Genomic DNA, 13,096 nt, shown 5'->3' on the forward strand with positions numbered 1-13,096 from the left:
GAAATTAATTGTTATGTATGTTTAATACCATAATTCCATTAGATATAAATGCAATGTCTAGAACTATGAAAATTTTTCCCTATGTCAATCTATTTGCAACACGACTTTGTTTTGCAATGTCGTAAAATAAAACTTAACCCTTAAATGCTGATTTGTGTAATGGATTTTTCCCTCTTTTGAATTTGTAACAGTCCATTTCAAGTTTTAGGGATTTCAACGATTTCAACTAACGCTGCCCAGATTAGAACCTGGCCTGACTGCACGGATGACAAATTGGCTTGACTCTCTACTGATGACAAAAGCAAACAATTTCTTGTTCCAGAATGTTAATTAAAATATAAATGAGTTAAATGAGTTAAATATACGTAAGAAGCAAAAGAAACCTCTCATTTGATTGGACAATATAAATTTTGGGTCCGTTTTATTCACTGCCATTGGTTGCGATGTAAATGTGGCAATATTGTCATCGATATACCAAGACAAGTTTTCATCAATAACCATCCAGTTCACAAAGAACTCTCGGTCTGCATTAATCTGCAATGATAAACCAGTCAAGTATTAGTTATATCCCCTTATATATCTTACAGAAAAAACAAAAAGACACAAACAATTAAAATTACCGTTTTACAAAATTATTAAGAAAATCATTTTCAGCACCAACGTTATAACTCAACAATAGTAATCTATAAGTTTTCTTGCCCTTCACTGTGGGTCCGAGTCCCGTCAAGGAATTTTTGTTCTTTTTTTTGTGTGAGGAAGCTATCAAGCTTGCTTATGGAAGGTCCTTGACTCCACTCAGACGTCATACTGTGTCTGACAGTGCTCAATGGAGTTCCTTTTGTAAGCCTCTTCCTATTACAAGGTCGTCACATGACATTTACAATCTAAACTAAATTTAACTTTTTAGATGGACCAAGGGTATGGCTATTGTTTGGCACCTTTGACACAAAGATTACATGCATTGTGGACTTTGCGCTTGCGCTACAGATCCTTTCAACGTACTTATTCAGCAAATAAAACGTTGTAAAGATGGCGGTAATTACCAAAGTGATTAAAATTATTGCAATATTAATATGAAATTTAAACTTTCAACAGTATTTATAAGTTCAATCAGACTGTAAAGGTGTGCAGGGTGGTCTAACCTCGCACACTCAATCTTAATCTCATATAATTACGAAAATCACATAAATTAATCAAACTGACCTGACATCCATCGAAATTTAATGTTCCACGTTTACACACCAACAGAGGGCCGAATAAACCGGAGTACACATCTTTAGTAAAATCTACTGCGGATTGATACACGTACGTGATGCAGTCTTCATTTAAAGGTGTAGGCCCGACGTGTTCATTTACATTAAATTCATACGTTCTCATTGTTCCTGGCATGACAATTGCGCCGGTCATCTTCTCATCTAAGGGAGATAAGGTCATTATCTAAAGTTAACCTTTAATGATTAAACATAATGTTTCCAAATGCAAGACATAACATCATTTTACCTTTGCAATTAATGATAATGGTTGCAATAAATTGAATCATTAACCAAAGTTCTGTAGTGAGTTTTCACAATTAATTTATGGTAACATTTTATTGTTATGTACTCACAATATTGCATTATTATATTACAATGCCAGTAGACAAAACATGAATAAAATTATGCACGTTCTTGAAATCTCAGTTGCAATCTTTCAAGAATATGAAGGTTGAACTCATATTGTCCGAAATAAATATCTTAAACGTGAACAAATTAATTTACAAGAAAAAATGTTAGTTTAATAGTACTGTATAGCTCTATCTATAAATTTACCATGCCGTTGATTTTTGTAGTACGCTCCTTCGTGTTCTTTCGTTATTTCTACGCCATTTGCAAGGAAGGAATACGGTCTCGATGCTCTGTTTAGAACTACAACAACAACACGCTCTCCGACTTGCGCTTTGATTGGTGGACCGGCCAACCCATAATGCATTTCATGGTCGCCACGTGGCTTCCGCAATGTTAAAGTATCATCAATGTATTCTATGTAAATTGCTTTTTTATAAACTGACCCAATCCTTTGTCTACCTCGATTTAGGAACTTTGAAGCAGATCTAGTTAAGTGAAAGAAAATATGCAGATAAAATATAAATCTTCACATGTACTTTTCTGAAATGTTTTGAACTTAAAACTTTCTCATAAAATAGGATTTGCCGAAAATTGTCATGACAATTTTTACCAAAATGTGACCAACCTATATTACAGAAATAAAACCCCGGGAAACCGAAACCCTTTCCCCGAGCTCTTTAAAAAATCGGTATAGTTCGCCACTTTTCCCTGTGGTTTTTAAAAATTTAAACCCTCAAAAATTGTCAGTCTTGGAGCAGCGGCAATGGTTGGGTAAAACTGCCTCACTACTATCACGATCGCCGGATCGAACCCGCCCCGACGCTTTTAAAAACTATAATTCCTAAGTCAGCTGGAGTGAGTCGCCCATACGGGTTAACGGTGGCAACGACACAATAAATTGACTGTTGCGTTTTATTATATTTCAAAAATCAAGTAAGTAAGTAATTATCAAAAATAAATAAATAAATAAATAAAATGGATGCAAGTGTAAAATGAAAAGCTGATTTACTTGGAACGTCTGCTGTCAAAACCAGGTGCATAGTCCCAAAGAACTTCCTCTATGGCAAGATAATATGTGCGTATTAGAGTTGGAAACATTAATTTTGGAGGAACAAGAGGCCCGGCAGGTGCTGGTGGGCATTTCAGAACTGTTAAAAAACTCGACATTCCACCTGGAAATAAAAAAATGGATAGTAAGACCAGCTTATTGGAAAACCTGTGCGCATATTTTTGTGTTTTTAAGTATAACAGTCAGTTTCATTTTTGCAATGGAAAAGGGAAATTTATCATAAAAAGCTTGTTTATTTTAGATATCATGATAGCATTACAGTGTGCAAGTATTTATAAATGTTTGTAAATCATGATAGGTATACAGAATTATTTGCAGCAACAGTTTTTTAAAATTAAAAAAGTTTCATATCAATGATTATTTGTAGCTTTTTCAAGAATATGACTGCATGTTGGTACATATTTAAAGTTATACAACTGATTTTAAACTACGAAAATGTAAAAAAATTGTTGCTTAACTACCTTCAAAATGATCGAGATTTTTACAATAAAGAAGCCAGCGTCCAGGGTTGACTGGTGTCATATGGCCCGAATATACGCTTGCTGGAAATAACACCGCAGTGTCCGTCCTGTAATGATAAATAACATAAAAACTGCGACATGCACTTGGTTTATACGATCGATTGTTTAGGAAGCTATAAGCATATATACACAGTTTCGAATCAGTTCCTGGGACCTGAGCAATGAGTGTAAAGTTTCTTGCTTAAGGGAACAACGACTTGTCCTTGACGGGGTTTGAACCAGTGTGGCTAGCGATCCGACAACCATTTGGCCATGCCGCCGCTATGGAATGCACTTAGCATATTTGTAATGTAAAAGAGGAATATAACCTATTCGTGCTTAATTTCATCATTATTACGATTCATTTTGTAATAATTTGTTTTGAACTATCATTAAAGATTACAGTGACATACATATAATGGAAATTAACATGTAATAAATTTACACAGCACACAACATTTGTTTACCGCATGAAATAAATAAAAAATTGTATGTTTTTACCGTTTCTTTTCAATGATCATGGTCTGGCCAATAGCTTGTATTGTATGTATCCCACGATTTATGGACATGAAATACCAGATTACTTTCTCGCCTTCACAAGCTGTAAAGTCTGGAAGGTTTCCGAACAAATACCCGTTGATATGGGGAATGCTGTTACTTGATATGAACTTCCGGTTCTTCCTTCTCTGAAATTACAGAAGAAACAAAAGACATAAAAAAGCAAAATAGAGGCATTTTGCTTACTGAAAAACTGCACATTCTAAACTTAAGCATAAAAAATACCCAAAAGTGGAAAGATTTCAACTTATCTGAGGTCTATTAGCCTATAATCATAAAATTTGAACAATTTTCATTAATCAACTAGCTGGCGCTCCTAAAATGGAAAACTATGCAATAGATAATATGTTTATGCACTTCGTATACTGAATTGATAATCGATTTTTATGCCATTTTTCGGCCGATTTGTTTAATTTTTGAGGGTCAATACCTGCAATTTAAATTGATTGAACATTTGTACATGAGTTATTGGTCTAGATTAGCCTTGGATTCAGGCGTTGATTTTTGTGCTTATTCATAACATACGCCTATTTCTTACTCGATCGTGTTTTAATATGTCGATTTACCGAACAGAAGTACATAAAAATCAACATACTGGAACCCAGGCAAGGTCTAGATCTGCATGCATAAAGTTATCTTGAAACAAATATTTTCCGTTACTCGACAGTTAAAACAAGTAAAATGGTTTCCTGCGGGGAACATTTTTAATGATATAAAGATATTTCATTTAACTATTTTCACCATTGTTTTGGGAGAGGGGAATAAATAAACGTTTGTATCAGGAATATAGTTGACATTAATCGATCAATATAGAAGAAGGTCTTTGGAAGCTGGTGACCGTTGATGACCGGAGAAGGTCAAACAATTATTTCTTTTTAAGAAAATGATTAAATAGGCCTACCATTTCATGAATAATTCCAAGCAAAAAAAATAAATAAATAAAGTAAACACACAAGTTTACGCAGAAAATATCTTTATTTATTATGGCAGATGCCACTACGAATATTTTAATTTTGTAGATTTTCAGTATAAACAATTTATTGTTTGTAAAATTTGAGATACATATATTAAAGAAACCATGATAATTTTCAAATACATCATTCAAGTGTTTCCACCTTAAACGGTAAAATAATTATTAGAAAAATAAAAATATCACGTAATAGTTTTTAGTTCTTAATTATGTGTAATTCTGACTAATTCCCTAGAGGTAATTCCGTAACGTACCGACAAACGGTATTTAGCCAGGTTTTCGAAAAGGTCAATTAACCAATCATGTACGGTTTACAGATCACATGCTCCTCCATGTACCGAAAACAGGTCACGTGCTCCTCCATGCCTCAAAAGTTAAACGCGTACCAATACCTTGCGGTCTCCAGACCGCAGGGAACAAAAGTCAGTGGAGTCCCCCGTCCCTCGCCAGGTAAAACAAAAGTAATTGGAGTCCCTTTAAGACATATATGGCTTTTATGACAAATGCTCATTAAAATCAAAAGGAGCGGGAATATATTGATAAAATATTTAATTTTCCCCATTTGTCACTTATTATCACTCTATAAATCCCCTCAAAACTTTTTTATATATAGAGGATATTCAAGGTTTTTTTTCTAAAAATACAGGATGATTTATTTTTGTCGAGTTGTATGAAAATAAATATTTATTCACTCGTGAAATATGATAATTTTGTAACCACAAGATGGAAATAAATCCTGTATTTATAGAAATTTTTTTAACTTTCTGTTAATTATGATTATACATTTCTCTATGTTTTTACATTGCACTTTAAACTTCCCCTTATGCTGAATTAAGGAGAAAGTAGTCCGGCAACACACCAGTGAAAAATACGAAAATATGTTGCACAATAGTGAAATATAATTTGTTACAGTGAAAATACGGAAAATGAAATTCATATTATATTTTATCAATGTTTTTCAATATTTCATTTAATAAATTGTTTTATTTCACAGATAACCACTATTTTTATTATTTATATACGGAAATTTTCGCACTGTGTGAACCTTTATTTACATTTCATGTATGTGTACTATACCTTTAGGTTTCTGCAAACGTTTGGATTCCCGCATTTATTCAAGTTTATATCGGCATACCAACTATTATTCTCATCCGTCACGTCGGCATATAAGTATAATTCTTGGTCGGCATCTTTTCGTCGGCCTTTCGAATCAAGTGTTCCTGGAAATAATAGATTAATTAACTTGTTAAGAAAGGCTTTTCTAAAATAACATAAATATCATCATAGTTCATGGTGTTAAGTTGTATTATGACTGGGACATAATGAAACGGGACAGTCAACTATGGAATGGATAAGCGTCCTACTGTTGGCGTCCAGCTGACAACCGATCGATCTTCAAGCGTATCGGTGATAAAAATTATGCCCCAGACTCTACACGCAAATAACTAATAAATAAAAAGAAATCAAACAATATCACTGTATTTAACCAGGTCCTAAATGTTACAAAGATAAATCAAAGCACAGAAGGCGCTGAATTGGTTTGGATCTCAGAATGTCAGAAAGGTGAAGGTTGTGAGATTATAAACCAATTTGTTTTTGTATAGTGCCACCAATGCTTTCCAGCGTTTTAATTGTAGTAAATTGGCTATAAGACTAATTGCAACACTGATATTCAATTCAATGTTTATTTGACTTAAACAATTTGAAAAAAAAAATGAGTTGCCTTAACTGGGATTTGAACTCCAGACCTCTCGCTTCCTAAGCGAGCGCGCAAACCCCTCGGCCACGGTGAAGTTATATGTTAATGGCCTGAAGAAAACTATATTATTCTAAATTAGGATTTGTAACCCTTATTATTTCGACGCTAACTGTTGTTTAACACAGATGTAAATAGTCAAGGAGCTTACTATAAGCATGTATATCTAAAAAGAATAAAACAATATTAGAAATCTTCGACCATTCGGGAACTATTTGCTTGAAAATTAATGCGCCTGTCAATTGACCATCTTTACGCAGTGATCTCCCCTGAATATTTCGGCGTTAGTGTACATATAAAGGGAAGTAACCGCTTCAAAAAAGCCGATTACTTTCGGCATTTGCAATTAACAGCATCAGGGTCTGAAATTTCGCTACCATTATTTGTTTGGTCTGACGACCCAAACAAATAAAAATATATTACTGTCCTGTTCAAATAACCAAATTTGCGAAATAACGGATGAGTATTTTATGATATGACGTTTAAAATTTTTCCATGAAGTTCATGTACGAATGTCTAAACATTCCCGCTCAAGATAACACATTCTTGCATTGTCCTAAATATCGCAACTTATTTTGACATCTTCAAAGTTGCTACTAACCTTTTTTTCTTATTGCAATTTGCCAATATTGATGTTAGTTCTTAAGTGACATTATGCCCATCCAAGGGTATATAGTGAGTGAACGGGTGAAAGTCAAAATAAGTTTTCATTTTGCCATAATTCCTTTTATTTTAATAATTAAGTTCGCATAAACAATAAATAACTCACAGATCCAAACGAAATTTCTGTAATTATCCTTTTGGATTTACCTATAACGCTTAGTTTATAAAAAGAGTGGGGCAGTCTTTTTAAATTTTAGACAGATTTATAATTTTATCCTAAACATTTTCCAACATCAACACCATTTTGATTGTCAATCTTTTCAAATATAAAGTCAATTCAGCTCAACTTGAACATGAAAATATGAGCATAATGTCACTTTAACCGTGTTGATTGACATATTTTAAAACTAAATCTATACTTATCATTTATCATTTATAATTGCGTATAGCAAACCATTATATAGACACCTAACTCTGGTTCTTTTATGGTATATCATTTCGTCCAGATATGTAGAATATATATTTTGTCTACCTTTACATTGTATATTGATTACTGTACATTTTCACCACAAATGTTGCGACATACAAATTTAAGTGCAAATACCTAAGCAATATCTCGTTCTTCAGTGAAGCATCCCGTGTTAGAATTCTTCATATTTACCTTTTTTGCACAACACGGCAACGCCTACTAGACCCGTGTCAACATCTTTCGGTGCCCGTGTGTGTGAATGGTACGTGTATGCAGCACAGTTGTCGTCATCTTTTGTAGGCGCGTGCTCCTTACCAATCTCCCACATGTACGTTACAGTGCCGCCAGGGGGCACTGCATCTTCGTACTTTTCGAATGGATGAGTACCATCGATATAAAGTGCCCCTTACAAAAACAGAAACTTATGTACAATAAAGATATGATATGATCGCTATGAGCTTTCTTAAGTGATGGTGTTCTTAATAAATATTTTATTAGAGGCTAGGACATAATACCATGGCGTAAGAGGTGCCAATTTTTGTTTGCTTTTGTTTTATTTTTTAGAAGTAAGAAATTGCAAGAAAATGTTTGGAAAATCGTTGTTAACCGAAGCAACAATATTATAAGAAGATTGCAGACTCCGTTTGATTGCGTCTGTTCATGAGAGATAATGTAAAAATGCGACATCTCTCACGACCCACACCCCAGCACCGTCTTAAGCGGTATTCAATCTTCAACACTTATGTACATGCATTAATTATCCAAAAGGACCAGACAAATATAACAACACATAAGTGAACCTTTGTTTTTCCCCTCTAGATAGTCCCCGGAGCTTTTTGTAAAGATATACACACAACGTACTTACAAATGCCATTTTTTCTGTTAGTATTTTGTAATCAGTGAAAGTATGTAACTGTTACATTAAGGTACTTTTAACAAAGATTACATAACAATTTGTTCCCTAACAAACAGCGCAAAATGACACAACTAAGGAATTAATTGTCTTCACCTTGTATATTTGTTTCTGTCAGTAAGAATTCGTTCTTACTTTAATTACTGTCATATTTGTATTTTTTTTTAGTTCATTAATCACAACACTTAACTATGGTCAATGTTTTCATGGTATTTACTGTACGCCGGATACTGTCAAGATAAATATTTAAACAACAATGACAAGAAAATGTTGCGGGTTTTTAACGTATTAAAATAGCGAACAATTAAATGATCATTCGAAAGATATATTTTTTGTTGTTGTATTTTCTTAATTCACTTTCATGCATTTATATAATGCGTTTAAAGTCCCTACTGTGTTTGTATTTATTCTGTATGGAAAGGATTTTGCCTGTGAACATCAACATCAAAATACATGTAGTTAGTTCTTTAAAAATGTTTACTTATAAGCCCTCTTTAATTGATTCGTTTTTTCCCGTGCTTCACGTTCTTTGATATGGAAGTTTGGCAGCAACCCCTAGCGGTTATTCCTTAAATCAAACAAAAGATTTACAACTTTTTACATTTTACATCACACAACATGTAAAACAGCATTTTTCTAACCATACATCTCCCTGACTTGCAAACTTTAGCATGCTTATACATGTATTTGTTTATAATTTTGATTGATTTGCTATGGGCACAATTGTGAAGGCACTTGTTTCAAAATCAAATTTACCATACATCTAACATGTTTTGAATGAAACAATTAAATATTTACAAAAAGGAAACGGTAATGACTCATTGCTTATAATCATTGTGTATTTTATTGTGCAATAAATTATTAATGTGTCCACAAAGTCTGATGTATATGAATTACAGATCGACAAAAACAACTTTCTGTGTACAACCTTCAATGTTGCGATGTTAAGAGAGTACAAAAACGAATTTGAGAGTCATAGGAATTTAAAAGTGTGAGATAACTAGTTGTGCTATAGATATTTTTTTCAATTTGGTTTCACGTCGTACCAACACAGTATAAGACATATGGCGGCTTTCCGGCTTTACCGAACTGGTGGATTCCAGGAAGACCTCAGTTACCCTTCTGTGCATCATTTCAGGAACAAACGGGCATAAGAGTCAGATGAAGAAATATGGTCGTGACCCGATTAGGGCTCGAATACATTATCCCTGGGTTGAAAGGCAGACACTTTACCACTAGGCCACCGCCCCCTTTTCAAGAGGTCGTAAAAGCCCTTTCAAAAACTTCAAAAATTAACTTGATATAATTTGGACAGACATCTATAACTATTGTTAAAAAAATGTAAAACATCCGGGATGCTTTTGAAATGGTGCATAAAATATATATTTTTTTACATATTTTTCAATATTTGGTAGACGAAAAAAAGGGTATATCTTTATCCTTTTTGCTATAAAAAAACGTGCCAGTCAAATGAAATGTAAAAGACAGTCTTTGACTACAGGTTTATGCTTTGGAGAATAATATTGGTACAAGAATATGTAAGTAAGACTTTGGTCATATTTATATCTGTAATTAATCAAAACATAAAAGTTTTAAATCATTTTGGTTTTAAAAAAAACTAAGCTGACAAATGCAATGTTTATTTGTAAACTTTAAAACGCTATCTGAATAGTAATTAGATAATATTTATTAACAAATGTGCACCACACTTAAGTCACGTTTTGATGTTTCAGCGTTTTAAGAGTGAACAGAAAATTTTAACGTTTCATTTATATAAATTTTAAAAAAATCTTTTAAAAAATGTCATTCTTGCATAAAAACTTAGGCGGCAAAGAGAAACATGCATTAACGGATAAATTCACGCGAGCACGCGCCGTTGCTGGACGTTTTTTAACATGCTTGACTCAGGGCGCTATGTAAAATTATTGCAATGACGGCCCTGATAGTGTCATAATCAAAACTATTTTTCAAAAGGCGGCACATCACAACGTGAAAAATATGACAAAATCGGTTTCTTTATACAAAAAAAAGCAAAAACAAAAACAAAATAAACAGCATATAATGAAACGCGGAATTACCGGAACAGACGGAAAAAGCGCTCAAACTTTTTAAATACCCCGCCTTTCGGGCTCAGGCTTTACATGCGTCCTCGTAAAAAGGTGCATTTAGACTCTATTGTTACAAATATTGCAGCATTGAAATGATTTATGTCATTTTTCAAAGATAAAATTGTATTAATCAATGTTATAATTAACTGAAATATTGAAACACGTGCAATTAATTGTTAATCTACCTTCATTTATTTTGTCGTAAAGAAAACCGTGTGGGTGAACGCTGAAGTTACTTCCGGTGGCCATGTTTTTGAAATGAATGTACACAGTATCGCCAACTTCCGCTTTGATAGGTGGCCCGAGAATACCCGCCCATTCTGGTACAGGAAGTTGTTGAGTGAACGTTTGGTCTGTATAACCACGATAAATTGCTTTCCGGTACACACTACCAATTCGGTCTCGTCGATTTTCAGTTTTCTCTCGGAATTTCCTGAAAAAAGAGGAATGTGTTTGGCATGCTACATATTTAGAAAATGCTCTTCGAATTACTTATACTGTTGTATTTTGTTGTATTTTCATAACTACTGTTTTCAATAGCTATAGACCTTATTACAATACGATATTTCCATAGAAACGGAAGTAGCATTTCGCGCATGCGCATTTTGCGTAAGGTAAAAGCAATACTTTTGTATATGAGATAAGTACCGGAACAGTGACAATAAACCCATGCTGTCGTTACCTGTAAAAATTATGCAATATGGTGAACAGTAACAGACATACTTGTAGAAAATAATTCCAAAAGAAGTTTGAAAAATATTGTTAATATTGCTTACATTTACTCAATAAAGTAATAAACAAGCAAAGCACCAAGAGATTCGTAGAGACTCCGTCTAAAATCCTAAATGTATTTTTCGTATTGTTATCTTCTTAACTCTAATGTAGTACTATATTATTTACACGAATAAAACATATTTTAACACGAAATACGATACCGGTTATGTGTTTTTGAATGTTATTTTTTCTCTCTCAAAAGTCACAGAAAAAGGAACAATATCATTGATGCATTGTAAGAAAAGTGTAAAAATAATACAGTAATAGTCAATTACAAAATTATTATCAACACAGTAATAAAAATTTCAGTTTTTTTGATAAATAAGAATTATGTTCTGTTCTGCTGTTTTATTATTAAATCTCCCCTGTTTGCTGTAAAACATTTTCCATTGCGTTAATCACGCTAAAATGTCGTATAACAAGAACTTAAATAAAACTTGGAATGCGCTAATTAATATTCAAAAAAATATTACTATGCAAATTGCACTGTGGTTTTCAAATTTTTAGTACAATGCAGAGTGCACTTACTTCCAAAATATTAATACAGTGTAAAGTTTGTTGGTATCAAAAAACAAAAAACAAAACAAAAAACAATAATAAAAACAACAACAAAAAAACAAACAACAACAATGCAAAGTGTCCATGTAAAGTATGCAAATGCACTAATGTCCAAAAATATACAACGTAACTTGATTTGAACATGCATACAATTACATCTAGATTTCAGTTTAGAGAAACTCAATTTCGTTTAAATATTTCATTGATATGTCATTATTATTTTGATCGACTTAATAATGATGATGATGATGATGATGATGATGATGATGATGATGATAATAATAATAATAATAATAATAATAATAATAATAATAATAATAATAATAATAATAATTATAATAATAATAATGCATGATGATGATGATGGTGGTGATGATGATGATAAATAATAATAATAATAATAATAATAATAATAATAATAATAATAATAATAATAATTATAATAATAATTATAATAATATGCTATTATTATTAACATTTGTTGTTCATATATTTATAAAAAAAGACATATCGGTAAAAAAAACACTAAATACATACTTATTTTCATTGGTAACTAAATTCCGTCCTGACGGTACATAGTCCCATTCAACTTCTATAGCGGCTATATAATAATGGCGGTCCGTCGCGAGAGAATATGGAATTAAAAAGAGTAAATAAAGACACAGCAAATTTAGAGGATACATTGTTATCTTCAGCACAAACCAGTGTATGGTGGTTTTATTTTCTGTACGTGACCTTTAAACTCTGGTGATAATATTAATCATTAAGATTTTAATAGCGTTTGGTTTATATTGGGGGACAAACGTTTTATCTGCCGTTGAAGTGACATTGAAACGTGACGTTTGAATCATGCACATCATTCTAACGTAAGTTAACGATTGGTACGTGACGTTTTAAAATTATAAATGAATTTAAACGCTCTTCCTTCAATTAACTTTCATTTTGTGAGATCACTTTTTTGTGGTTTCTGACGAAATTTCACTCTTTCGTGACAATATTATTAACATAGTATATAATTTAAATATTTAATATTTGGGAGAGTGAGCAGAATGTCAGATTTTTCGGGAATTAATAAACTTCATGATGATAAGCAAAACAAATTTTTTACCGAATTTAACATTTTCGTGACTTAAAGATTTTTTTACTGGATTGGTTTTTGTTTTTGTTAATTTTTTATTCTTTTTTTTTTTTAGTAGCATCAACAATTTTTACTA

The 13,096-nt window shown here is 32.5% G+C and overlaps 1 protein-coding gene across 1 annotated transcript; it reads right to left on the minus strand.

Moving 5' to 3' along the window:
- Nucleotides 1–330: 330 nt before the first annotated feature.
- Nucleotides 331–12,675, minus strand: LOC132745058 (ferroxidase HEPHL1-like). The gene is made up of 10 exons (XM_060734245.1): nucleotides 12,420–12,675; nucleotides 10,736–10,983; nucleotides 7,722–7,934; nucleotides 5,779–5,921; nucleotides 3,675–3,859; nucleotides 3,135–3,241; nucleotides 2,614–2,776; nucleotides 1,809–2,089; nucleotides 1,204–1,415; nucleotides 331–534 (listed from the first exon to the last, which is right to left on the minus strand). The coding sequence occupies exons 1-10, from the start codon at nucleotides 12,563–12,565 to the stop codon at nucleotides 331–333; spliced, it is 1,902 nt and encodes a 633-aa protein (XP_060590228.1). The 5' UTR covers nucleotides 12,566–12,675.
- Nucleotides 12,676–13,096: the final 421 nt, after the last annotated feature.

The sequence above is a fragment of the Ruditapes philippinarum genome, unplaced genomic scaffold, assembly GCF_026571515.1.
Source record: "Ruditapes philippinarum isolate M1 unplaced genomic scaffold, ASM2657151v2 ctg1911_1_1_1_1, whole genome shotgun sequence".
Lineage (NCBI taxonomy): Eukaryota > Metazoa > Mollusca > Bivalvia > Venerida > Veneridae > Ruditapes > Ruditapes philippinarum.

Bases quoted from the DNA above. Each gene is read 5' to 3' on its own strand.
- LOC132745058 (XM_060734245.1), bottom strand. From the start codon at position 12,565: ATGTATCCTCTAAATTTGCTGTGTCTTTATTTACTCTTTTTAATTCCA. The intron at 3,242-3,674 runs GTAAAAACATAC...TTATCATTACAG, and splicing joins ATGATCATTGAAAAGAAACG to GACGGACACTGCGGTGTTAT. The intron at 2,777-3,134 runs GTAGTTAAGCAA...TTTTATTTCCAG, and splicing joins AAATCTCGATCATTTTGAAG to GTGGAATGTCGAGTTTTTTA.